Source organism: Meles meles, chromosome 3 (genome assembly GCF_922984935.1).
Source record: "Meles meles chromosome 3, mMelMel3.1 paternal haplotype, whole genome shotgun sequence".
NCBI lineage: Eukaryota > Metazoa > Chordata > Mammalia > Carnivora > Mustelidae > Meles > Meles meles.
Genome location: NC_060068.1, coordinates 89,818,933 through 89,846,296, shown reverse-complemented (window position 1 = coordinate 89,846,296; position 27,364 = coordinate 89,818,933). Strand labels below are relative to the sequence as shown.

Sequence of the window (27,364 nt, the reverse complement as noted above, 5' to 3'; positions counted from 1 at the left end):
TTTCCTTTTAGGTCAATCAAGACATTTCCTTTTGAATGAAAAACCACGCTTGCTCCTCCGTTTGGGCTTTGATTATATCTGTGGCCCCCAGATGGCCTGAGATGGTGAGGGCCTTCAACGCACACAGGTTGGTTTGAAAACCATGTTTAGGTCCCAGCATGTGGCAATGTGCTCCACTCTGATGACACTTTGCGCTTCTAAGAATAGCGCAGATGAAGTAATATTGCAACTGACGTTCCCGGGGATTTGATTGGGTAAGTGCATAAACTGTGGAGGGAGAAGGGGGGGGGGGGTTCTCTGGCCGCATCACATTAGTATTCCCGTCCTATCAATGTGCGGGGCAGCGCACAACGTCAGGCGGACCGATTCCCGGCGTCTGCCAGTCCCGCCACGGATTCATTTGGGATCCTCAAACAGATGAGCCCGTAGAGACGGGGGATCAAGGCAGCCTATTAGAGCCGATTGCCTGCTTCGGGGACTGCCAGCCCTTCCAGGCCCGGCGACAGGGGGGAGGGAGGGGAAAGACGACGGAGCGCCGCTGCGGGAAGACACTGAAGCCGGAGCGACACTCGCAGCCCCCCCACCCCCACCTTACAGCGCAGGCTTTGAAAGCTGCTCCCCCATCTGAATGGAAACTCAGAACCGCCTGGCGGCGCGTTCCTCCTCGCCCAGCATTGCGATCCATGCCGAGGGGGAAATAGTGCGAGCCCGCGCCAGCGCCCAGCTCCCGGGACAGGGCCGGCAATGCTGCTGAGCAGAACTTGACCGAGCCCCTTCCTCGCTGCTCAGTGGAAGCGATGCTGCACGGCACAGCCAGCGCTTTCCCGGCTCTCCTTCAAGCTGAAGGTTACCCACCCGCGCAGCCAGCCCCAACCCTGTGAGCGCCGCGCCTCGATTCCCGGCTCCGGCTGCTTGGCGGCGCGCAGGGCAACGACCGGGCCGCCCGCGCCGGGGCGCACTGCACCAGCGGCTTCGGCTTGGTGGATGTGTATGCATGAGTTCTGCACCGAATGGGCGCAAAAAGCGCCCCAGCCGGTCCACCCGCTCCTCGATCTTCCAGATCAGCAAGCCCCCGCTGCAGAGCGGGGATTGGGAGCGCAGGGGCAGCAACTCCGAAAGCGCCCACAAAACCCAACGAGCCCTGGACGACTGCAAGATGGTAGGTGAAAACTGCGCCTTTTTTTCCTTGTTTCTTGTTTCTTTTTTTTTTTTTTTTTTTTTGGAGAGGAGGTGGGGGCATCTTGTATGTTAATCGTTTGCTTGACTGCCAGCCACTCCCCCACCCTCGGCTCCTCCATGCCGATCACGTGCACATGCACTATTTTTAAATCTGCAGTCCCCAGATTCGGGGTGACACCCGGGTCGTAATGTCCCCGCAAAGAAGTGCCACGGCAAGGGTCTTAGGGTCAGCAGCTGTAAGTCATGGCTCTACCCCCTCAGAGAATGGTGGATGCGAAAGACACAGTGAAGTGGCTTGCTCACCAGGGAGGGAGGGGATGGGAAGGTGGGGGTGCTGCTTTGTGGGGAGATAGCAGCAAATAAACCCAAACGGAGCACACGGGGCGCTGCAGAGGGGACGAAGGTTCCAGCGCAAAGGCTGTGGCCGGTCTTCCAGTCAGGATCCTAAGCCAGTCTCTGGTTCAGTGGCCTGGGAGGAGGTGAACCTTTCCCTATTGCAACCTGTCTTTGGCCTTCTTCCCCACGTAACTTAAAATCCTTATCTTAGCTGTAGTAAAGGGGAACATTAGATGTGAGAGTTCCCAGTATCAAGCTCTAGTGACCTGGGAGTGGCATATGCTCTTGCTCTTCAGAAACTGAAGGGGGGGGGGGGGTGGGGGGGGCGGGAGGACGTCTGGAAATAGAGCTTCTGCGCCGGTACTTACTGATGAAAATAAACACTCACCTTGGACAAAGAGAAACTTACATCTTTGTGCCTTGATCTTTAAGCAGTCTGTAGCTGGAGACTTCTGGAGTTGGCTGAGGGGTCACTGAAAACCCATGTTTGTATACACCCAAATAGGAAACGTTCCTAAAAGAAAGTCAATTCTTTTCCAGCTTGTCCAGGAGTTCAACACGCAAGTGGCCCTGTACCGAGAGTTGGTCATTTCTATCGGGGACGTCTCTGTCAGCTGCCCCTCACTCCGGGCGGAAATGCACAAGACCAGAACCAAAGGCTGTGAAATGGCTCGTCAGGCACACCAAAAACTTGCTGCCATCTCAGGGTAGGAGACTCTTGGCATTATTTTTCGTCATTCATATACTGATGCATGGATGCTGGCAGTGATTTCTGGTGGTCAAGACCTCAGAAGTGATCTGTGCAAATCTGGGGTTTTAACCAATCACCCTGAGCCAGGACTCTTTCGAGAGCTATAGGCAGACTAACTAGGTGCCAAATTACAATGTGAAGGCTGTGTGATTCTTAAATATACATATATTCAAGATCTGGGTCATTACGTGAGTTTTCTTTTTTAAAATTAACTGGCTGTATGCTGTCCACAAATCCGGATGCAGGGCTTCGGAATTTTTTTGCAGAATGTTTGGCTGTCAAAATGAAGTTAAGTCATCACGCCTCGAGATTATTTGTCATCTGCTGAACATTTATGGCACGAAAGTCCAGTTCAGTAGAGAGAATAGCTTTGCTAAATCCTAGATTGACTAAACTATTTATACCATGAAATAAATTCCTGTGATACCACTTAAAATAAAATCTCTAAAATAAAGTCGTGGATATAAATTACTCTCCTCACTGTAGTGTATGAGAGGAAAGTTTTAACAGAAGAAAATTTTTATGAAAACTTGGGAAATTCACAAATCCATCTAAACCTAGGCTGGCTCATGTGCCCCTCCCCATTATTTTTATCTCTTTTTATCCCCCTTATGGGTCCCGGGTCCTACTTTAGGTGCTAATACAGCGAGCAGAAACTTCTCTTCTGAGACTGATCTCTCAATATCAGGAAGGATGTTAGTCATGGATTTTGTCAACAGTTACTACACTCAAGTAAGAACACGGAGTGAGGGAACACAGGAATCCTTATAGAAATACATTAAGTGTTTGAGTCCATCTGGCTATAACCTTTATCTGTTTATCTGTGTATGTCTGTATCATAATCAAAGTTCAAGTCTATTAGACTAATCTGATAAAGTTGCAGATTGATCGTGTGTAGGAATTGAATCTAATTATCCATTTGAAGAAATCACTCTGTCATTTTTAATGCCAATAATATATGTATATATATGTATCATGACGATTGGTATATACAGATTAAAAAGCCCGATGTTGCCTTTCTCAGTAACTGCATTTAACAAGTGGTATTTTATATCAAGAGAAAAGACACAGTATCTAATGTCCTTGAAATGAGACAAAAAGTGTATTACAAACCTATTTCATTTGGTAGAAATAGTTAGAACCCTCATCCTTTTCTGTTTTAACTGTTACACTGTGCCTAACAGGAAGTGAATATGGGATTCCATCTAGAAGGTGGAAAGGGATTCAGTGTTTAAGGAATTCGGGGAAGAAATGCAGCTGTGATAAATCCCAGACAAGAAGGGAGGTAAAACAATCAGAAACACAAAGGGGAACAGTGGTGGAATAAAAACTGTAGATAAACAATGATTCAGAAGGGAAAACAGCTTAACAACAGGAAATGTTATGCCCAGAGCACCAGCTACACCTAAAGAGTAGCACCTTTCTCAACTTTGTGTCCAAGACTGTATGATGGGGTTATATTCAGGACCTCTCTAAGGAGAAACTCAAACAGTGACATGTTCTAATCACAGAAGATAGACTGGAAAAAGAAACAAAGAGTTCGATTTAGTCTGCATTACCAAACACAAGAATTTCAGGTCCTTCCAAAGTTTCAGGAAAGAAAGAGTCCGAAACTACTGACTCAAAGTTGAGTTTTGAGGATTTGATACACTCAGGGGGTGGTAGCCCCTTGCTACTTACTTTTATGTTACCTGAGAGTCGATACTATTGGGAGCAGTTTTCTAAGACTTAGTGGGAAAATATGTTGTTTTTAGAGCCTTGCAAAGATAAGACCTACTCTTACAGTGTTCTAGGAGAGAATCTGAAACATTTTCTCCTTAAAATAATGAATACAATTTAACCTTCTTTCTTTAAAAAAAAAAAAAAAAAGACAGCATTATGACCGAAGGAAATCCCTTTAGCTTATTACCATCTGGGTTTCACTAATGAAGGATGTGATGATTCTTCTCGGTGCAATTCTGTTCCTAACATTGCTAGTTATGTTGACTCTCATGTCAAGTTTAATGTGAAAGCTGGTAGGGAGCCTGTGGCATTCACCTTAAACTCTGATGCAGGGTTAAGAAAAGCAAAGCCTCCTGGGGAATGTAGAAACAAAGCCTAGATTTCTTGAGCTCCCATCACTTGCCAGCACAATCCAGATAATTCATAGAATAATCCTCTGAGGGAGAGATGATTATTATCCTTATTTTTACAAATGGGTCTCAAAGAGGTTAAGGAACTTCCCCAAAGCTACACAACTCAGAAGTGGTAGGACTGTGATTTGGCCCCACGTTGCATGCTTCTGAAATCCATGATCTTTCTTCTACATAATGCTGCCACTTGAAAAAGTATTATGTAAAAAGAAATGAAATGCAAAAACACACTAACATATGGGTGAATCAGAAGAGTTCGCTAAATCAAAGACAGTAGTCACAAAATGCCACATTATTATATGATTCCTTTTACATGAAATGCTCAGAAAAAGCACATCTATACACCTCAAAAAGGAGATTAGTGGTTGCCTAGATCTGGGGGTGGGAACAGGGAGTCACTGCAAATGAGCTTGAGGTAACTTTCTGGGGTGATGGAAGTGTTCCAAGATTGAACTGTGGTGATGATTGTACAACTAAATAGTTACTAAAAATCACTGAATTGCATATTCAAAATAAGTGAAGTTTATGATGTGTAAAATATAACTCAGTAAGTGTCCTGTGGAAAGGTTTGATCACTATCACCATGAATAGTAACACTTGGCCTTATTCTTTTCTACATACACACCTTTTAGTGAAAGGGGTGGGAACTATAGGGATGGGGAAACAGAAAACTTGACTCTCCATGCACTCATCAAGATGCCGGCCTGACACCTGTCACCTAAACTCCAGTGCTTTGCTTTGAGTAGGAACATAGGTGGGACAAAAGCAAGACTTGGAGGGGTAAATGAAATGACTTATTTCTTAACCAGCACAGACCCCTCCTTTCCTGTTTATCACCTGGCACTGAAGCCAGAGGAGGGAGACCGGGTTGAAGGTAGGACAGGGTAATAAGAGGATGAGGCAAGATAAACAAAGAAGAGGAGAAAAGTCCATGAGTTTTGATTAAGCCACAGATGCTTAGACCCCTCTATCCTTAAATGACACCCTCAGGGAATGGTGACCCCAAGAAAACTGAGCTTGTGTCTCTCACTAGCCGGCCCTGGGCAAGAAGGCCATCATCACAGACATCTTTACAACAGCTTTTCAGACTGTGTCTAGGTCAGCCAAAGTTGCAGTGTATCCTTTTCTTTCAAAGGCCACTGATGTTTTCTGGACAGAGCCAAACCCCCAGTCTCTTCTGCCTGGTTTGAGTGACCACAGCTACTGTCCCTTTACGATGCTGATCCTCTCATTGGTACTAAAGCTAAGAGGGGCCTCGGGGATCCCTTGCTAGAACGGTCGCCAAACTTGTTTTAGCAGCAGAATCTTCCTTCCATCTACATGTGCAAAGTCAGACTTAGAAGGCAGATTTCAAGTGGCATTGCTGTGCCCTGCTGTGTGTGTGTGTGTGTATACACACACACATCAGGGGTAGGTGGCTATCAGGGCCAGTGACTTTGGACTTCCTTCCCAAAATGAGTTCCGAAATACCTTTGAAGAATCCCTAGGCCTTCAGGGCACAGAGTGTACTCATACAACACCATTTCCTTGTTTCGTATTTGAGGAGATTTAGAGGCTTTCAAGCGGCTTTAGGCAACTTGGGCAAGTATATGTGAAGACTTAGCATTTAGGCAGACCTGGGCAGAGAACTATCTTCTGTGACCTTGATGGAACTACTTCACTGTCTGAATCTCAATTCCCTTCTCTGTCAACTGGCTGTCGTGCGCCCCACGGAGTAGTTGAGAGGGTCTGTGGGGCCAGGTAGGTGACTTCCAGCCTTCAGAGGTTACTCTGCCAATCCAAGGCTGCTCTAAGACCAGAACCCATGCCCATCGCTCCGCGGTCTGGCGTCAGTTCCATCAAACATGTCCTGAGATCCAAGAGAAAAGAGCACAGTGCATGCTCACAGGCTAGGAATGGCCCCAGAGGCGCCAGGATCCTCCAGCAGATGCCGGGAGATGATGCTGTGGCCAGTGGGCTGGGCGTTGGGCAGACAGGCACACTGGCCTAAGTACACAGATTTTGCCTGTTTCAAATCTCAGCCCTGCCTTTTTACAAATAGTGTAACCTCAGATAAGGGTAGATACTGTCCTTCCCTGCCTCAGTTTTCTCATCAGAAAATGGGGTTAATAGCTAATGAGATTGAATCATACAGTATTGTTAAGGACTGAACGTGAACATACATCAAGCACTCAGAAGACTGAGTAGCACATGGTTACACTATTATGAAATTCACATTGTGTTCAGGTAATTATTCATAAGACATGCAAAATTCAGGACATCATGATACACTTATATGAAAAATAAATGTATCCATCAAATATTTTTCAAATACTTTGGTTGAAATAAATTTTTGTTTATCTTAGTTCCTTACATGATGTTTGGAGGAATCTTCTAAGTTGAAGCTTCCCAGATGGCTATCAAAAGGCTTTAATTTTTTTAATTAATTAATGTTTTTGAGAGCATGATTAGAGGGGAGACACAGAGGTAAAGACTATCTCAAGCAGGCTACACACTCAGCACAGAGCCTGACATGGGCCTTGATCTCACAGCCCTGAGATCATGCCCTGGGCCAAAACCAAGAGTCAGATGCCCAACCAACTGAGCCACCCAGGAGACCCAAGGCTTCTGTAATACCTTAAAAACAGTATGGATATGTGAGGGTTCAAAAGTAGTTTAGAAAGATTTTCTTTGTATAAATCAAACTGTATTCCTCATAAATTACATATTTATAAAATCTTTTGGCCTAGCTCTGGTACAGGCTGTGTGACATTGGACGAGTCTGTTACATTCTCTGCACACCTCAATGAAAGGGCTGAACTGAGGGACGGAGTCTTCTAGCTTCATCATTCCAGTGTTCTGTGTTAATTCAGGCTGAATCACAGACTTTGGGTACAGAACTAAGCTAGAAAAAATAAAATAAGCATCAGGCACGAAGTTTGATGATTGAATTCCAGAAGTTTGTTGAGATGTGAACACACGGGATCACAGGAAGAATCTCCATTTTCTAATGGATTCTGGGAATAATATAATGAATATCATAGAGATTCACACCCAGAGATATCAGATTTTTTTTCCTCCAGCAATTAGTTTCCTGACCAACCATGCCTCGTTTACTCTTCTTTTCTGCTTCCACCTCTCCTCCTGTTTTGTTTTTTGTTTGTTTTTTTTTTTCCTTTTGGTGTGTTTTAGTTTTGACACCTATTTGACTTTTCTGCCCCATTTTTTCCAGTCCCACTTTCAGCTGGTTCTTATTTGTTCCTTGTTCTGTCTGATAGGAAGTCAGGAGGGCAGGGAGAGGGAGCATTCAGATTGGCAGCTCACTCAGTAATGCTTCCTGTCCATAGTGAGGCCAAGACGGCAGCCAGTACATGGGGTGGGAGAGTATGGAAGTGCTTGGTGAGCCTGGAGGCAGCCCCCTCAGCTTTCTTAATCCACATGATGGAGGAGACCTTATTAGTACCAGAGGCCTGGCTGGCAAGCCTGCCAAGCCACCCACTCCCTTTCTATTACAGGTGTTTTTGGTTTAAAAATGCTAACTCTCACTGGTCAGATAATGAAAGGGGAGTTCCCTATGCTATCCATCAAAGGGAAGGACTGGAGAGCAATTCTCTATTAGTGTGCTAGGGCTGCAGCAACAAAGTAGGCCCCAGTGGGTGGCAGAAATATCACAAAGTTCTTGTCTCACAGAAGGAGGCTGCACATCCAAGATCAAGGTGTAGGGAGGGGTGGTTCCTTCTGAGGGGTGGGAGGAAGAATCTGTTCCTCTCTTCTAGCTTCTGGGGGTTTGCTGACAGTCCTGCTTGTTCCTTGCCTTGTTAAAGTGCCTCTGTCTTCATCTTCATATATCCCTCCCCCCCGCCCACCGCGATGTATGTGTGTGGGTCCAAATTTTGTCTCTCTGTAAGGTAACCAGTCATATCATATCAGTCATATCAGATTGGGGGCGCCTGATCTATTCTGATCTGACCTCACACTAATGGAAACAATTATGTCTGCAACAATGTATTTCCAAAGAAGATCTCATTCTTAGGTACTAAGAGTTAGGACCTCAACATCTGAATTTAGGGCTGAGGAGACATAATTCAACCCAGAGCAAATTCCTTTGGCCCACCTGTAGGAGAATGAACACTTTGGGTTGTTGGGCCCAGTGGGAATGGAGGTAGAGCTCTGCCCAACACCTCCACACAAAGACTCCCCAGTGCCCAGTGCTTTATCATTTGCAAGACTTCACTTAGCTCACATTAGGGGTAGAGTTTGGGACCAAGGACTAGATCCCTTTCTGTATGCAATGAATGTGATCACAAAGGTACTGAATTCCCAATATGGTCAGCCCTTGGCTCTAATTAATTTAGCTACTAGTGTATCAACGTGGAACCAAAATCCAGCTGCAGGAGAGAGTATCTGGAGGATGGGGTGGAAGGAGGGGATAGGAGAGCCTCATGACAGTCCACATACACGGTGTTGACTTTCTCTCGTCTTCCTGGCTAGAAGTCGGCAGGTGCTGGTGGTCTCTCCATGGTACTAATATCGTTGCTTGAGAACCATAAGCAACTGACACAGTACTGACTCAGACCAAATTAAAGAACAGTGTTATCATTAGCTACAAAATGACAGGTGATATGGAATCTAGACAGGGGCTCTCCTGTTGCCTGTTGAAGTTAGCCTTTTTATGCTTTGAACAGATCTAATGACCTTCACCCTGCTAGGGCCTTCTTAACAAATGCTCCAGTCAGAGAGAAAATTAAACTAAAATGAACTTGCAGAAAATTTACTGTCACTTTATTATTTAGATGGTGAAGTACAAGAGAGCAAAGCCGTGTTTCATTCATGCTTGCTCCCTGTGTGCCAAGTCAGTGAGGATGTGTCCCTTCTGTTCATTCATTAACTTTAGTTGGTATTGTAAAACCTGTTCCAACAAAGACTTCAGTAAGAACTGGTCAGTTAGATTAACTTACATTTTATGATATATCTATTACTTTGGACCATTATTTCTTTGTGATTTGTAGCTGTAAAATCAGTATATTGCTTTTAAACAACAGAAGACTTAAAAAAGCACACTTAAGGGGTGCCTGGGAGGCTCAGTCTGTTAAGTGTCTGCCTTGGGCTCAGGCCCTGATCTCAGGGTCCTTAAGTTCCACATCAGGCTCCCTGCTCAATGGGGAGTCTGCTTCCTCCTCTGCCCCTACCCCCTTCATGATCTCTCTCTCTAAATAAATAAATAAATAAATAAAATCTTTAAAAAAAAGGGGGGGGGCCTGGGTGGCTCAGTAGTTTAAGCTGCTGCCTTCCGCTCAGGTCATGATCTCAGGGTCCTGGGATCGAGTCCCGCATCGGGCTCTCTGCTCAGCAGGGAGCCTGCTTCCCTCTCACTCTCTCTGTCTGCCTCTCTGCCTACTTATGATCTCTCTCTGTCAAATAAATAAATAAAATCTTTAAAAAAATAATAATAATAAAATAAAAAAATTTTTTTTTTGTTTATTTTTATTTATTTGACAGAGAGAGATCACAAGTAGACAGAGAGGCAGGCAGAGAGAGAGAGGGAAGCAGGCTCGCTGCTGAGCAGAAAGCCCGATGCGGGACTCAATCCCAGGACCCCGAGATCATGACCTGAGCCGAAAGCAGCAGCTCAAACCACTGAGCCACCCAGGCGCCCCAAAATAAAAAAAATTTTTTTAAAAAGGTACACCTACAAGCACTTTCCAAGGCATAGGTATTCATTATTACAATGGATCAGCAGACAGGGTGTTATTTTAAGGTTACTCAAGTCATGTTTAAAGTTATTTGATAAAATATCACCCTAACATCTATCTGCTCAGTGGATATTGAATAGTTGAATAATGATTTTTCCATTAGGATCGCCCTTAAAAGCCATCTTCTAAAAGGATATGTACATAAAGCACAGCTCAAGAGCAGTAACTATATTCATTTATTTCCTCTGCTCTACAAGACTTTAAAAAAAGCAAAAACCACATGAAAAAACATTTAATTGCTTGTCTATATCCATATATGCACATATGTATAGTCCTTGTCTGTCTGTATGTATGCATGTATTTATATATAAACAAATACTAAAATTTGTCCAAAAGACTCTTGTTAGTGTAAAGTGTCTGAGCCTTTAAATGGAAGAGCTGATTTAGCAAATATAGGTTCCCCCACCAGGTTAACAAAAATCAACTTAACATTTGCGGCTGTAAGGAAACTAATAATCTACACCCATTTAACTGAGTTTGAGCAAAGGCGGGGATATATGGATGAATCCAGAAGTCAAACCCCTGGTGTATTCTTTAGTCACTAAGAATAAGTGAGTCAGTAAATAATAAATTCTCCTCACCCCTCTCCTGTCAGTAAACTCTGTGAGCTTTTATCTTCCACAGTGTCCACTGTCTCTCTCCTCTCCTCCCCATTTCTGAGGTCACCCTCTTAGCTCACAGATGGTCCCCCCGAGGCCATCAAGCACCGCACCGTCTCCCAGTTGGTCTCCATACCACCCATCTCTCACCTCTTCCTTTCAACTTATTCACTAGCTCATTCTAGATGAATACTCCTGTCATTTTCTTCCGATCTTGCCACTTCTTTGCCTTTAAACTTGAAGCCATTGCCCAATACCTAAAGCAGTGTTTCTTCAAAGCTGATCCTCCCAGACTGGCGGTCTCAGAATCACCTGTGCCCTCACAGCTAAAGAAACAACATCTCTAGGGGCGCCTGGGTGGCTCAGTGGGTTAAAGCCTCTGCCTTCAGCTCAGGTCATGATCCCAGGATCCTGGGTTCGAGCCCCGCATCGGGCTCTCTGCTTGGCAGGGAGCCTGCTTCCTCCTCTCTCTCTGTCTGCCTCTCTGCCTGCTTGTGATCTCTGTCTGTCAAATAAATAAATAAAATCTTTAAAAAAAAAAAAAGAAACAACATCTCTAGAGAGTAAGGGGTGGAAATTCCAATTTTTAACAAGTACCACCCCATCCCCCCAGGGGATTCTTGAACACGCTAAACATGAGGCCTGGCAGCCTAAAGCCATGATTCTCAACTTGAGTTACACACTGGAACCACCTGGAAAGCTTTAAAAAAATTGCTGATGCGTGAGGTCCATCCCCAGAGTTTTTGATTTAAATGATCTGGGATGCAGCCTGGGCGTTGAGCTATTTTTTTTTAAAGCTCCCCAAGTGGGCATCTGTATCAAAATGGCTTATACTTGGCTGCATTGAACAAAAAAATTCAAAGAAGCAGTTGCTTAAAGACACCGGGATTTCTTCTCTCACAGAAAAGCAGCCCCAGCATGGGAATTCAGAACCAGCACGGGGCTCCATGAAATCATGGCTCTGTTGCTCACTCTTAGCATAGGCCTTCCACCCTCAACTTGACTTTATGATGCAAGATTATGACAGAAGCTCCAGCGAGCAGTCCAAAGGAAAGGATAAAGAGGGGAAAGGCCACACTTCCCAGCTGGGGCAGCTCTTTTTAAATAAACCCAAACACTTCTTCCAGAACTGCATCCCGTGCTCCCACCTAAGTACAGAGGAGACTGGAAGTGTATTGACTGGCACCTTGACTAGAAAGGAAAGGGAGAGAATGGATACCGGCCAACCACTAACTCTCTGGGCCACAGCACCCCAACTGTATTCCTGGGCTCTTCTCCTACCATCTGACATAAATTCTTTACCTCCTCAAATGGATCGACTTCTTATTCCCTGAAAGTATATCAAGGATGGTCCCATCCTATCAGTCTGCATCTGTGGGTTCTCCCTATAAAACCTACCCTTCAGCCATTATTTTTTTAAAGATTTTATTTCCTTATTTGACAGAGGGAGAGACAGCAAGCATAAGCAGGGGAGTGGGAGAGAGACAAGCAGGCTTCCCACTGAGCAGGGAGCCTGACACGGACTAGATCCCAGGACCCCGGGATCATGACCGGAGCTGAAGGCAGACACTTAACCAACGGAGCCACCCAGGCGCCCCAACCCTTCAGCCATTAAAAGAGATCATTTACTCTTTTGAATGTCAAGGTCTTATGTGTAGTCTCCTGATAGCCCACCATACTCCTCACATGGAAATGCCAAAGAGAAGGGAGAGTCCCAAGGGGATTAACAAACCTCTCCCACTTTTAAATGGACCTGTGGAAAAGGTAGGAGGTGCAGGAACCACTGGGGAGGGCAGGAAGTTGGGCAAGGTTACGGTTGAAAGGGGGCTGAGTATAGTCTCCAGACAGGATGCGAAACGGGATGGGGCCCGCAGGGAGTATACGCAGTGGCACTCAAGAAATCAATTTGAAAATAACTACCTGAGATTGAGCAAGGCTCCTTTTGGAACAATTTTATAACTTCCTTTAATAAACTAAAGAAAGGATTTCATCAAGGAGTTAAAATCTGACGAGCTATCAAGAATGAAAGGTAGAGAGGCAGTGCCTTCTGGATACAAGGATAAGCTGCAGGACAACCTATGAGCAAGATTGCAGTAAGGCCTTTAAGAGAAACTGAACTAGAAACTCATCTAAGCAACGTGAGGCAGCAGTTAGGTCCTAGAATGCATTTAACCCATTGTTTCCTAAATTATAACCTGTGCAACATAGAACAGTGTATTCCACGGGGAAAATATATTCTTTTTGCAACTCGGAAAGTTTCCTCCCTGTCTGGGAAACTATTTATAGAGCACCCACCATATGCCACGTGCTTTTCTAGGTGCTGGAGATACAGCAGTTCTGAACAGAATAAAGAAGGTTCCTGCATTCTTGGTTAGGGTGATCAAGAAGTGCTCTGGGCTGAATGCTTATGTTTCTGCACAGCTGCTACGTTGAAAACCTAACACCCAAAGTTATAGTATTGATAGGTAGGGCCTTTGGGTGAAGCTCAAGCCATGAGGGGGAAACCTTCATAAATGGGATTAGGGCCCTTACAAAAGGGGCTCCAGAAAGATCCCTCGCTCCCTCCACCATGTGAGGACACAGCAAGAAAGCACCAGCTATGAACTGCAAAGGGAGCCCTCACCAGACATGACCATATAGCGCCTTGGTCTTGGACCACCCAGCTTCCAGACCAATAAGCAATAAATTTCTGTTGTTGCAAACCACCCAGTCAGTCCATGGTTTGTTATAGCAGCTGGAATGAACTGAGTGGAAACTAACAGGCAAAGGGGACTGCAATTCAGAGAGTGATAAATGCAATGAAGAAAAGAGAATGATATGGTTAAAAAATGATGGAGGACTATGGGTGGTTATTCTCAGATGGGGTTTTCAGAGAGCTCCCCACCCCCCAGCCCTGCACAGGATGACATTCTAACCTAGTATCTGACCTTGAGAAGGTGTCAGTTAGGTGATGATCTGTGAGAAAAGTACTTTGGCCAGAGGGAAGGGCAAATGTAAAAGTCCAGACATTAACTAACCTCGTCATGTCTAAGGAAAAAAAAAAAAAACAACAACAAAACTAGACTATCCGTTTGGAATTATCTTCCGCTGCAAATAACACAGATAGAATTTCAGTGACTTAAACACAGAAGTGTTTATTTTCTCACATCATTAAAAACTCAAGGGCAGGGAACAGTAAGCATTGGTTTGTGATTCAAAGATATCAGGTATGAGATGTGAGAGGTTCCAAGACTGCTGCTCCAGCTCTAGAAATTATGTCTTCCTTCCCAGCAGGGAGTAAAAGGCAAAGATGTAGATAATTAAATGCATCCCTTTCTGACGGACTTTCTCGGAAGCTTCACACAGAACTTCCATGAGCAGGTCACTGGCCAGGACCAGGTCACATGGATCTCCCAATCACGAGTTTCATGATCTGACTCACATACATCCCTCACCCTACTAACTGCCCAGTGGGGACAAAATGTCCCAGCCTGTAAGCCAAAGTGATGCTTCCTGAGGCCTGATGGTTAGGGAGCTTGGATGTGACACGTGGAGAAAGGGCTGCTACAGTGGGGAGAAATAAGGGGGAGGCAATCCCTCGCTATCTACCAGCTCCCTTCCGCCATTTTCTTCTTGCTCTGTTTGTTCATTCATTTATCCGTGAAATCCTGAACACCTACTCTGGACCAGGCACAGTGCTAGGTTCTGGAAATGTAAAGATAGATACAACCCAGCTCTGCTTTTGTGGAACTTAGGGGCTAGCATCTGTGTAGAGACACGCATGTCAACAGGTCACCGCAGAACACGGCATGGGCAATGCCATAGAGATATGCAGGTGGTACAAGACAGACACAAGGGAGGCAGTGACCAGCTCTGCTCCAGTGAACAAGACTTCAAAAAGGGGATGGTGGCGCTTGGACCAAACTTTGAAGAACAATCAGCAATTCCTTTCTCTTTAATTTGTGTGGCTGCTGGCTCCCTGCCACAGAGTCAACGTTTCTGTCTTGAACCAAGGGAAAGGAGAAATAGCAATGTCCGTGTGAGAACCATCAATGTGCGGTACCTTTCACGAGGACATGCGTTCATCTGAAATAGTATCTACTTAGTCCAGGGAGAGGTTTTCAAGTCTGCTATTTTGGCTAAGAAATGCACCCACCTCAAAGTAGCAGGGATTAGACTACAGGGATCTAATCATAGACCCAACTGTGCAGGTAGCTGGGCGCTGGGGTTATCTCAGTAGTTGGATCATGTGAGGACTATGGTCTTTGGGCTTCTTTTGTTTTCGTTTTTCAGATTTTCTTAAAATATTTGAGGTGCAGGTGGCACATGCAGGTACACACAGAGGGGAGGGGCAGAGGGGGAGAGAGTCTCAAGTAGACTCCATGCAGAATGCAGAGCCTGATGTGGGGGCTCAATCCCATAATCCTGAACTGAAACCAAGAGTCGGATGCTTAACTGACTGTGTCACCCAGGCAGCCCTGGTCTTTGGGATTCTTTGCACTTGTTCCCTCCTGCCTCCACTAGAGTGGTGCCACCCAGAACCAGTGAGGCTTCAGGGCTCTCTCTTGAATCCAGAGGAGGTACACCTGGAGGCTTTCCAGCACAGCCAGGATACTAGCTATTTTCCTAATTCTCATTTTGTAGCGCATTTATGTTGAGAAAGTTGAGATGTTTGGTTAATTGCTGGGGCTGGGGTTTCAACACTGGTCTTTATTCTTGACACTATGCCAGGCTATTCACCAGATAGTTTTCTTTCTTGGAATGGCTCCCAAATTGGCCTACCTGCCTTCCTTCCCTTTCTCTGCCACTAAATACTATTTCCACTCAAAGTCTCTGCCCTCCCTTGGACACGCTTCAAGACAAGGACCTCTTCACCTGGCACACAGCTGAGTTTGAAGGCTTTTAAGGTTTACTCAGCTAGTAAGAAGAGGAAAACAAGCAGGAAGGAAAAAAAAAATAACAACACAGTTGGGTCTTTCTGAAGCCTCCAGCAGAGTGTGAATGGACCTCAGCTCTGCATTCTGGAAGCCTCAGCACTTCTCTCTGAGCCCCGACTCCTTCAGACTTTCTTTCTCCATGTTAGGTCTACTCAGATCCTTCCATTCTTAGGCACCTTCTTTCCTGCTTGCCCATGCAAGTCCTAAAAATGAGTACGTACCATCAGACTTTCACCCAGGCCTGTGTTGGCTGAATTCTGGGTTTCAGGAACCAACATGGTTCCTCCCAGCAAACGACATGTGAGTAGGCGTGGGACACCCCATGACCACAGTGACACTGACAGCCTAAGGCGTCACGGAGCACAGGGGTCAAGAGAGAAATGGAAGTGAGGAATACTATCGAGTGTGAAGGGACTCAAAGGACAGAAAACTTCCCACTGAGGAGGTAATGGGTACACCCAAGAAAGGAACATTCAAGCCAAAGAAAAATATAGGAAGAACTCAATGGAACAAGAATGGGAAGACATCAGACCCATCTCAAAACACCACTTCTTAAAATATCCCAGTCCTTGGCTAGTGAACCCACAAGAGCCCCTTTGCCAAGCAAATGGAGTTTAAAATCACCTTAGTTGTTATCTACATTGCCCCCCTCAATGGAGTTCCAGTTTTTAGCCAGAATGACAGCTTGTTAGAGCTTCAGGCTCTGAATCTTGGACTCTTTTATTCCCTTAGTGGGTCTAAGTTGGAAGTATTTCAATTTGACTTGGAATTCCTGTTTCTCTTCTTGCCATCTACTTACGGAGCTGAGGAATTAGGTGAAGTGGATTTTTTTTCCTTTCTCACCTATTCTCAACAGATCATTTCTAATTTTTCATTTTCATCCTACCATTTCATCACTGTGGAAATTCCTATTTAGCTTAGAAGATAAACCACTCCCCCTCACCCACATGGACATATTTCTGACGCAGGTTTCTGATATGTCGATTTACTAGGTAGAAGTAGACTTCCAAAATTGTTGCTGGTATACATAGTAAGCACTTCATGCTTCTTGAATTCTTTATCTCAGACATTTGGGGTTTTACGTCATGATCTTTGTTCCAACAGTTTTTTGTTTTTGTTTTGTTTTTTATAGTATCCCATGCCTGTCTATACTTATTTTACTGTAATAAGCAGCAGGTGGAGTAAGAAATGAATAATGGGAAAGCTAATCAAGGATCAATCTGAATCTCAAGACTATTGTTCTTACTAGCACTTGATTAGCTTTCATAAAAATCTATTCATTTTGACTTCATAATAATCCTTATCAGGATCCTGCTTAAAAACAGTGGCTGGCATACAAAGACCTTCCTATGAGGACCACTACAGAATTTTTCACGCCCAAATGAGCTAGATATGGCAAATATAAAGCATGAGAATCCTATGGTTGTGATTTGGGAATGTGTAGTTTGAGTAAGTATAGTTGTGCCCCTCCATGGAACAGAGAAATACCCTGAGAGGTGAGTAGAAGGTACCTTCTAAAATGGGTGTGTTAGAGTTCTTCAGAGAAGGAGAACCAACAGGATATATGGGGGAGTGTGTATAATGGGGAATTGGTTCACCTAGTTTGGGATGCTCAGCAATCCCCCAGTTTGCTCTCTTCAAGCTGGAGACTCAAGAAAACAAGTGGTAGAGTTAGGAGTCTAAAGGCCTGAGGACCAGGGGAGTCAGTGGTTTGAGTCCCAGTCCAAGGGCAGGAGGAGACTGATGTCCCAGCTCCACAGCCAGGCAGAGAGAACTCAACCTCCCTTAACTTTTTATTCTATTCAGGCCCTCAGTGGATTAGACAAGGCCCATACACATTAGGATGAGCCATCTGCTTTCCTCAGTCTACCAATTCAAACACTAATCTCTTCCAGATATACCCTCAAAGACACACACAGAAATAGTATTTAACCAAGAATCTGGGCAACCTGTGGCTCCATCACATTGACATATAAAATGAACCATCACACTGGGTCCATTCCCCTGACAACGGCAGATGGCTAAAAGCCCCATAACCCATAATTCTCCTAGCAGAGCTGTGGGGAGATCCCCTGTGGACACTGGCAAGGCCTTCTCTACATGCACAGTGAGAGGAGAAACTGGACGAAACCCCTACCAGTTAGCATATAGTCAGGAACAAGGACAATGTTCATCTCTCACCAGGGACTAACTACAGAGCAAACAGTAGGTTCTGAAGATCGCTGGATCTTCCCAACTGGGGGGGACTCCCATGAACATCTTTCGCCAGAAGTCATGTTTTCTTACTGTCTGAGTTTTGAGCTCAAATGGCTGCATCTGTTTCAGTACTGTACCATCGCTGAATAATGAGGAAACTGCTCACATTATTTTAGGCCACAGCATGCACCATAATGCAAAATCGCTCGGCAATGTTCTCTCCATAAAACAAGCCTTATCAACCATTTTTATATTCATAGATTCAATCTTTTGTTTTCTGAGGATGAAATATGTTTTTAGTTACCAAGTCTGTTCAGACACAGAGTCCCTTTAAACTACGCTCTGAATTTCAGTATTAGGTTATGGGACAGGCAACACTGTAGACCTGACGTGAAGATGGGAAATGATTTCACGTATCTATCTGGGTGTCATCTTTGCAAAGGAAAGGTCATCACAGTCATTCGGGGACAGTCTTTTCCTCACACTTCAGCATTACAGAAGCATTCTCCAAGGAAGGAAGGAAAGAAAGTGCGGAAGGAAGAATGAATTGTTCTTTGGAAAATGGGCTCATTAAGGAGCTGGAATGGCCAAGAGATACAGGAATGAAGTGAAGAGAAAATAAAGGGAAAGAGGCAGTCATGGGGTTAGTGGTCAGAGAAGTTCTAGCTTCCCAGACCCAGGTCCACCACAGGCACAGAAGACAACGTGAAGAAGTGAAGTGGTGGTTCGGGGAGAGAGGGCGCACCTGCTACCCAGGCTTCACGGATTGCTGGTTACCATGTGGAGAGGTGGACCAAATGTGCCTTATTTGTGGCTTTTCTCTTTCTTAAGAGAATCCATAAGTTCATGCTTATGTGTCAAATAACCCGATTTTAAAATGTTGGCCCGGAGAAAAATTCTACAGGCTACAAGTGACCCTCAGCCATTAGTGTCTTCCTCTGTTAATCATCACCTGCTTCTTGCTTGGAATATCTGCAGACTGTCGGTTATGAACAGTAAGAAACACCAGGAGGTCTTCTCCTTTCAGTTGGCATTAGTAACTCTGACCCGTATTATGTTCTCAATTTCTTTGTTGCTTTCAAAAGGGCAGCTTGGGGATTTAAAACTTGTCAGTGTCTGTCACCTTGTTTAAAAAAGATAACCAGGGGCGCCTGGGTGGCTCAGTGGGTTAAAGCCTCTGCCTTCGGCTGGGGTCATGATCCCAGGGTCCTGGGATTGAGCCCCGCATCGGGCTCTCTGCTCAGCAGGGAGCCTGCCTCCCCCACTCTCTGTGCCTGCCTCTCTGCCTACTTGTGATTTCTGTCAAATAAATAAATAAAATCTAAAAAAATAAAATAAAATAACCAAATACAGAAATACATACATATTTTAGCCTTGAATTGTTAGAAGGCCAAATACTTAATTAGCTTTAAGAACATGTTAAACATTTCTGGAATTGAACCTAAGGAGAGAAAATAGAGTATTTGTACATTTGCCCTGAAGTCAAATTCCTTGAAAGGCCCTTTCTCCTTTGATAACAGGACAATTACTTAAATTATCATACAGCTGACACATTACTTTCTCTTACAAAACAGGAGCTATTGATCTTATTGTGATCAAGATCAATACAAACAGCCTGCCAGATATGTAACAGAGTCTGAGGTCCACACGAATGCTGAAGAGGGAGCAAATTTTTACCTAAATAACGGGGCTGGGGGTGAGGGAGCTAGAGTCAACCCAATTTCTTGTTATTTTTATCATTTGGCAACTGATAGGATTTCACCAAAATCCTATGTACCTTTGCACAGAGATACTCTGTACAAAGTACTAACAAATGCCCATTAACCCAAGAGTCATGACCATTTCTAAATAGCGATTTCTGAATTCCCAGCAAAAGATATTCATTCCATGACCTGTTTTTTCTGCTTACAAGTGTGGAACCTACATTAAACCTTTCCTTTCAATACTCAGTATGTCCCTATGTAAGACTCAAGACTTAGTGTAGCCGTTGGATTATCCATTCGTCTCTTGCCCTTCCCCCCGCTTACCACACCCCTACTCCATCGATAACCCACAGATCTGCCTCAGCCTTCAGTAGGGTTATATCCTGATAAAGCCACTATAAATCAAAAATATTCTAGAAAAAAAAATATTCTAGAAAGAAAATCCATTTAACACACCAAACCTACTGAACATCATAGCTTAGCCTGGCCTCCCGTCAAGGTACTTGAAACACTTACACCAGGCGATAGATGGGTAAGATCGTCGAACACCAAGCCTGTTTTATAATTGAGTGGTCAAAGCGCACGTCAGGTCCTGACTACTGAAAGTGAGAAACGGAGTGGCCGCCAGTGTATGGCGTGTGTGCTCTCACAGGTGTGCGTGGCGGACTGTGAGCTGAGGCTTCCTGTCGGTGCCCAGGGTCACAAGAGTGCATCACACCATACCTTGCTAGTCTGGGAAAAGGTCAAAATTTAGAACTGAAAATAGTTTCTACTCAAGGTGTCTTGCTTTTTCACCATCGTCAAGTTGAAAAATCCTAAGTCAGACCGTCCTGAGACAAGGACCATTTGCGTGCAGGTGAAGGAAGGGGAAGAGACAGGGGAATCAGGGCTCGAAAGGCACAGGTGGCCCCCCCGCAGAGGGACAGAGGTTTGGAGAAAAACTTAGGCATTTGCAGAGAAGTTGGATCAAACGGCTGACCTGTAAGTTCAAGAAAACGCTAAGAGGCTGGGATTCTCTGGCAATTTAACTTTTTCTCAAGAGTCTGTTCTAGTTACAGATTCGGGGTCTAGAGCTAAGATTCAGCATCAACATTTGAAACATCAATGCTATATCGTTGATACCATTATACCTTTGGGATTTTGAGGCCAGTAAGGTCTCTAGTTTCTGAGCTTTCAAAGTGCAAAAACTTTTTCTTACTAATCCCCACAGAGATAGCGCATAGGAGCCCACGAATCTGTCTGTCATCACAAGCACCCTCTGCTTTCAGCTCTGCTCCCTCTGTCCTGCCTCAGCCTGTGCCCCCAACGCCCCTTCACACCCTGAGCGATTGTGCCGCTCAACTCTCCCTAGCCCAGGCCCTTGGATGGAGTCTGCAGCTTTGAACTGAAAGCTGAATCGCTAAAGGCCAGAGTTCTGCAGATGCTTCTTCAGATAAACTGACCATGGTGCAGTCTTTCTAACTTGCAGTCTCTGCCCTCAAGGGTGGTGGGTAAGCTCCACTTTGCTCAGCCTCGGGGTACAATTCCCAGCTCCACAGTAGCCAGGAAGGGGCAATGGCAGTGATGGACAGTTCTAGTCCAGCTGGCACCTCTGGGACAGCTGGGGCCTGAGGCTGTAGAGGATCAGGCCAGCAGACTGTGGCAATGAGCAACAAAAGGCAGGGCTTAGACACCTACCGATATTTTACAGAAATAACCCCAGGGTTCCTGGAGATGCCTGGGTGAGGCTGGCTGCCACCAAGCAGGCAGGGGCCCAAAGCTGTAGCGAGCTGAGGGCTAACGCAAAGGGGCCTTGTAGTTGTGGGGGCAGGTGGTGGCCACCCAAAAGCTTTGGCTCCTCATTGCCCTGCTGCCCCCTGCTGGATCAGCTCTAGAGCAAACATTCAGAGCCCTCGAGAAACTTACTACAAGAATACGCATTGCTCTGAATGTTCTGAACGTTCAGGACCAAAGACCCCATGAAAATTAACTATGACGGGGGCACCTGGGTGGCCCAGTGGGTTAAAGCCTCTGCCTTCAGCTCAGGTCATGATCCCAGGGTCCTGGGATGGAGCCCCGCATCAGGCTCTGCTCAGGGGGGGAGCCTGCTTCTCCCTCTCTCTCTGCCTGCCTCTCTGCCTACTTGTGATCTGTCTGTCAAATAAATAAATAAAATCTTTAAAAAAAGAAAGAAAATTAACTATGGTGTCACCCAAGTAATTTACTCGGGGGCTGGCAGCTCCTGAAAGAATTGTTAAGAGGTATATAGTTCCACCATTAATTGGCACAAGTGAGTGCCAGGAGGATCTCAGATCACTTCTCTGTGAGCTCCTGGTTCCAGAAGCCGTGAGGCATAAGCAGTGTTCCCAGCCCTCTTACACATTCTAGTTCCAGGAGGAGGGTTTCTTTTTTTTTCTTTTCTTTTTTTTTTTTTTAAAGACACTCTTATCAGAGCTCCATGCATAGATCCACTAAATCAGAATACCTCAGGTGAGACCCAGACACAATATTTATTTAAAAACAAAACCAAAACAACACACACACACACACACACACACACACACACACACACACACACACAAACCCACAAAAGTTTTGCAAACCTACAGCAGGGTTTGAGAACCACTGAGAAGTTGAAAGGAAAGAGGATGGGACTGATAACCAAAAGACCCTATTTCAAGTTGAGGCCCTACGTTGAACTGGGTTATTTCGTTCAATCCCCTTGACTACTCCGGGCTGTAGATATCACTCCTCCATTTCCTTGAAGCTGCACGAATGTGTGTGTACATTACAGCAGGACTTGTGACAGAAAAGAACATGGGAAATGATCTAAATATCCAACAGAGGACTGATTAATATAGCCAGGTGCTAGACATTGTGCAAACATTTACAAGGACATTAAGTGGAAAAAAGCACATTATAAGTTTTACATAACGACCCCATTTCTGAAACAAAATGAAAATTATATAACTAGATACAACTGCAAGGATATACACCCCAATTTTTACAGCGTTTACTTTCTAGATATGTGATTTCCATCTTCTTTTTACACATCTGTATTTTCTAAATATTCTGTATTAAATGTTAAGAGGCAAAATCTACTCACACATGTCAAGCCTTGAATATCAGTCTTAAATACTAGCAGAGGAAATATGACAAATATTTATTAATATAGGTAAAGTTCTAGTTCTTATATTTATAAGGCAGATAGATGCAAAAATCTGATGCTTCACTTCTCCTCTAAGTTACTTACAAGAAAGGTACTAGCCTTGAACTTGTTCATCTTCCTTATTAGGAACCAAAGATCGGGGGAATGTGTGGGGAAATGAAACAAAGGAATTCTCCTACAGTATTTGTTCTGGGAACTTGTGGGTCTGTCCCCATTTGCTCGGAGAGAATAATTGGACAGGAAGCTGGAGTGAGAGAGTCAGGAGGCCAGAGAACCAGGGGAGAAGGCTTTTGATCTGTTTCTCTTCGAGAACATCCTGTCACATTTTTTGCCTGGTGTGTTGGTGGTTATGAAGATAAAATGAGAACAATCAGTGAAAGGACTGAGCACACCTTTAGATGCCTAAATGCTCAACAAACTCCCATTCATTCATGAATGTTTCTGCGAAGGGAATAATTTAGCTACTTACCCAAGGCGTGACCTCAGAGCATTCCCATCTCCTTCATGTCTGTTTCTATCCCTACAAAAGCAAGGAAAATAATAGCATCCACCATCCCGGGTTGCTCTGAGACTCAAATGAGGTGATGTACGCAAAGCACTAAGCAAAAATTGAACATATAATAAGTACTCAATACATACCAGTTATTATTAGTATTACAACTTAGTCCGGTATTCCTTAACCAAAAACACCTTGCAATATTGATAAGATTTTCATTGTAATCCAGAGAAAGGATTTATACAAGTGCATAGCTCTAACGGTTTGGGATGAGAATGATAAAAATAGTTTGGAAGATTATATTTTGATTAGAAAAATGTACTTTTTTCACCATTTCAGTGCTAAAAAAAGATTATTTCAACTGCTCAAGAATAATCCCTCTGTGGTTTAACACCAAGAATAGAATATTTCATTTCAGAAAGAATGCCTAAGAGAAATGATAAGCCACCAATAAAGGTTATTACAGCACAAAATGACTTTGGGTTTAAGGCAAGTATTTTTGTGTTATAAGTGATTAGGCCTTTAGAAGTGTTTTCAAAACAACTAAGTGTATGCATGTAAGACAATGAATGCATAATTACTTTTCTTGTTGGGCTCAAGGTTTCAAGAGAACCAGGACTTGGTAGAGGAATGGGGAAAAAGAAAGCGGACAATGATGGTGTCAAAACAACATAGACCAAATGTTCCCAAACTCGTGATGTCCTGGAAATCACCTGGAGAGCTTCAGAAAACCCTAGAGCCAGGGTCTTAGGCTCAGCGATTCTGATTTACATGGTGTGGGGCATGACCTGGGCTCCAGGATTTATTAAGTGTCTCCAGGTGATTCTGGTGCATGAGCAGGTTTGAGAACACTGCCACAAAGGATCCATCTGAGCAAACGGCACTCAGGGGTCTCCCTTCCCTTTCCTCAAGGGGATGTTCCCAGGGCATGGCGGAGAGAGCAGCCCGTGCTGGGGACCCTCTTTGCTTTCTGCTTTTTGCCCTGCTCTGTCCTATAAGAGTTACATCAACGGCCGAGAAACAATTTGGGTTGTATCATCCAAGTCCAGCGATCAGATTTCAGACTGCGATTCACGCGGGGCCAGCATCACGCCACCTCCCTTTCTCTCCATCTCCGGCTCAGCCCGGACCCTTCCTTTAGCAGTGTCACAAAACCAGAACACTTCCATTTCTAGCCACCGAAGAGCCTCTATGGGCAGGACTTTAACTCTCTACTCAATGACATCAGTAAAATGAGAAAACATGTTTCAACCACTCATTTTTAGGTGGAAGCCACAATTCAGATGGTAGCTTTGAAGGCTCTAGTGGGCCACAGGCAAACACCTGGTGGTTCGAGCTCTGCCCTATGGGCATGTGTCTGTCTGTCCAGGGCTGAGCTAAGTTGGGTCAGACATAAACTTAGCTTTTGAGTTGAGAAAGAAGGAAGGCATCTAGACACCTTTTAAACAGAGTTTAAGTTTTACTGCCTTCGTGTGAAGTAATGATACAAGGTACTTTTAGAACTAAAATCTGAAGGCCCAAGTATTTTACCTCCCAGGCGATATCCAAAAAAGAAACTAGGAAGTATGTAACAGATGTGGATTATGTACAAAATGAAATTATAAAGAAGAAATTTCGTTGGCCTGGAATGATTAAAATAGCTTGACGTTTTAAAAGTGCTTTCATGATAAAAATAATCTCATCTTGTCCTGAGAATATACCTGTGATATTTTTATTCTTATGCTCCAGTTGAGGAAATGGAGGCTGACAAAGACAAAGTATCTTGCCCAAGGTCACATGGTCAATAAACAAGGTCATTACTCAAACTCATGACCTCTTCATCCCAAGGCCACTCACTAGACGTTCCACTCTGCCACAAGAATGCAAGTATGGCTGACTACAACTCAAATTTATGAGACAGAATTTCTAACTTGTTGCTTTTCCCTTCATTTTCTTTATAAATGCCAGGAATAGGCTTAGCTCTGTTACTGTAATTGAGGAGCTATATTAAGATTTTTTCTTCTTGCAAGGAGAGCAGGTTCCTCTGAATATCTTAAGGAGGAAGATTTATTGGGAGGTTATGTAGTTTTGCGGGGATCACGCAATCGAAGGCAACAGGAGGGAGGGCTTGGAAAATGGACGCAAACCAAGGAGACTGCACAGAGTACTTAACAGGCTGGCTAAAATGTTGTCCCAGCCAATGCTACTGCTCGATGCTGCTGCCCCAGATAAACCGAAACCATCTCTTCCTCTTGGGTCACACACTACAGATGCAAAGCCCTAGTTGGGATGCCTCGTTGGTCAGGCGTGGCGTCCTGGCTGTAGGTGCTAGGAGAGAGGCTCTCTTGCTTTCAGCTTCCACGGTAGGAAGGAGGACACTGGGTCCCCTCAACACCAGGGATAAAAGGACTCTCCCAACAGAATGAAGGATTGGATGTTGGGACACCCAAAGAAATGACAATTATCTCCTACAGAACAACACTGATTTAAAAGGATATATTTTTGTATTTTCCTGCAGTATTAGAAGAACTTTTTCTACAGATTTATTTGAGAGAGAGAGAGAGCATGAGCAAGGGGTAGGGGCAGAGGAAGAGAGAGAAGCAGGCTCCCCACTGAGCAGGGAGCCCCACGTGGGGCCCAGGACCCCAGGATCATGACCTGAGCCGAAGTCAGACGCTTAACCGAGTAAGCCACTCAGGCACCCCAGTATTAGTAGACCTTTAAGGAAAGTTTCTAAGGAAAATTATAAGCTACTATAAAAAGTATCTGTATTTATTCTTTTCATTATGAAAAAATCCCTAGTTAATAACTCAAAGTCACTGGCAACATTAAGTCAGCTTGCACGCTGAGAAAACAAAAGTCTGCCCCTGGGGAGTGTGCTAGGAGGTCTGTGGGGTTACCCAATTTCGCTCCACAAAAAAAATGCCCCATGCAACAGGGTCACATCCGCTGTAAGCCAGTCTGCAAACACACTGCTTATCCTTCATTCGTTCAGCCTACATTTATTATACCCTCTTCCACGTGCGAGGAATTCAGGTATTCAGTACCTGGTACTAGGAATACAAAGATAAAAATTCAAATATCCTGGAAAAACATCTTGTCTGAGCATGTATGTGCCAGGCCTGCCTTCACAGGTATGAATATGAGTTTGTGTATGTTGCAACGCAAGATTTAGAGATAATCTAATTTTTCAAACCACACAGGGGATTTAGGTAACCTGCTAAAATGTTTAGACCTTATCAAAATTTATCATCTTGGAAATTCACCTCCTGCTGGATCCTCAAGTCTCCTACCTGCCAGATTTCCCCCCTTTGGGGCTATGTGCATACATACTCAACCAAAAAATAAAAATTCCTTATTGCTAAGTGCTATTTTTAGAGAGAATCTTAGGTCTTGAAAGATTTTGTTCCATAAATCTGTTCAGCGTGCTGTCTTTCAGAAAAATAAAAGGGAGGGAGCCCACCAAAGACAGGTTTATACTTACAGTCAGGCTAATTGAAGTGATAAAAACGGAGCTGGAGCCATATATGGCAAGAGCTGAACCAGGACTTCATGTGTCAGAGTTTAAATCTTTCTCAAAACAGGACAAGCACCACCACAATTTGTGGTAATATCCTTTCTTTCCTGAAGCTGTATCTGGGCTGTACCAGTTCAGGGTCTGTTTTCATAAACAGAAACAGAAAAAGATCCCTAGAACAATGAGGCTTAAACTGCAAAACACAGAGAGGCAGAATGGGCTTTCTAAAAAGCATTTACTCTTAGGAGAAACTGTGTAAATACCTTTTCAAGTGTCAAAATAATAACTTTTTATTTCCCGAAGTTGGATGGTGAAGCATCTATGTTTGCTTTTCTAGGTATTTAGAAGGCCATTTCCATTTAAAAACATGAGGTAAAACACGAGGATGACCTTGTCTCCGGCTTCACAGAGAAAGTAAAAGCATCAGCTGCTGGAACACTTTATAAATAAGTAAAACAAAGTTTCTCTACTTCGGACTACTCTTACCTTTAGTGGCCCTCCCGTATCCTTTAGGGAGCCCAGTGCTCCCCAGGCTCCCCACACTCTGGGCAAGGCCATTCTACTCCCGGGCATTTGGGTAGCAGGGGCCGGTCCTATATTCGCCGCGGAGTCAGCTCCCACTGCGGACTGAATCACCCATATTAGTAGACTAACCCCTTGGTATTGCTCATGCCTCTTGG

At 44.4% G+C, this 27,364-nt stretch overlaps 1 protein-coding gene across 2 annotated transcripts in view; it reads left to right on the top strand.

The window, feature by feature from the left end:
* Positions 1-351: 351 nt before the first annotated feature.
* The window catches only part of LOC123939014 (regulator of G protein signaling 7 binding protein), a 100,821-nt gene continuing 73,808 nt past the window's right edge, over positions 352-27,364 (top strand). Inside the window, exons 1-2 of one of the 2 annotated variants that reach the window (XM_046000866.1) lie at positions 352-1,159; positions 2,056-2,222. In XM_046000866.1, coding sequence (XP_045856822.1) covers positions 995-1,159; positions 2,056-2,222 — 332 coding nt within the window. In that variant the 5' untranslated portion in view covers positions 352-994. Of the gene's footprint in view, positions 1,160-1,599; positions 1,659-2,055; positions 2,223-27,364 lie in introns of those variants that run through there. The other variant, XM_046000867.1, reaches the window with a different exon arrangement.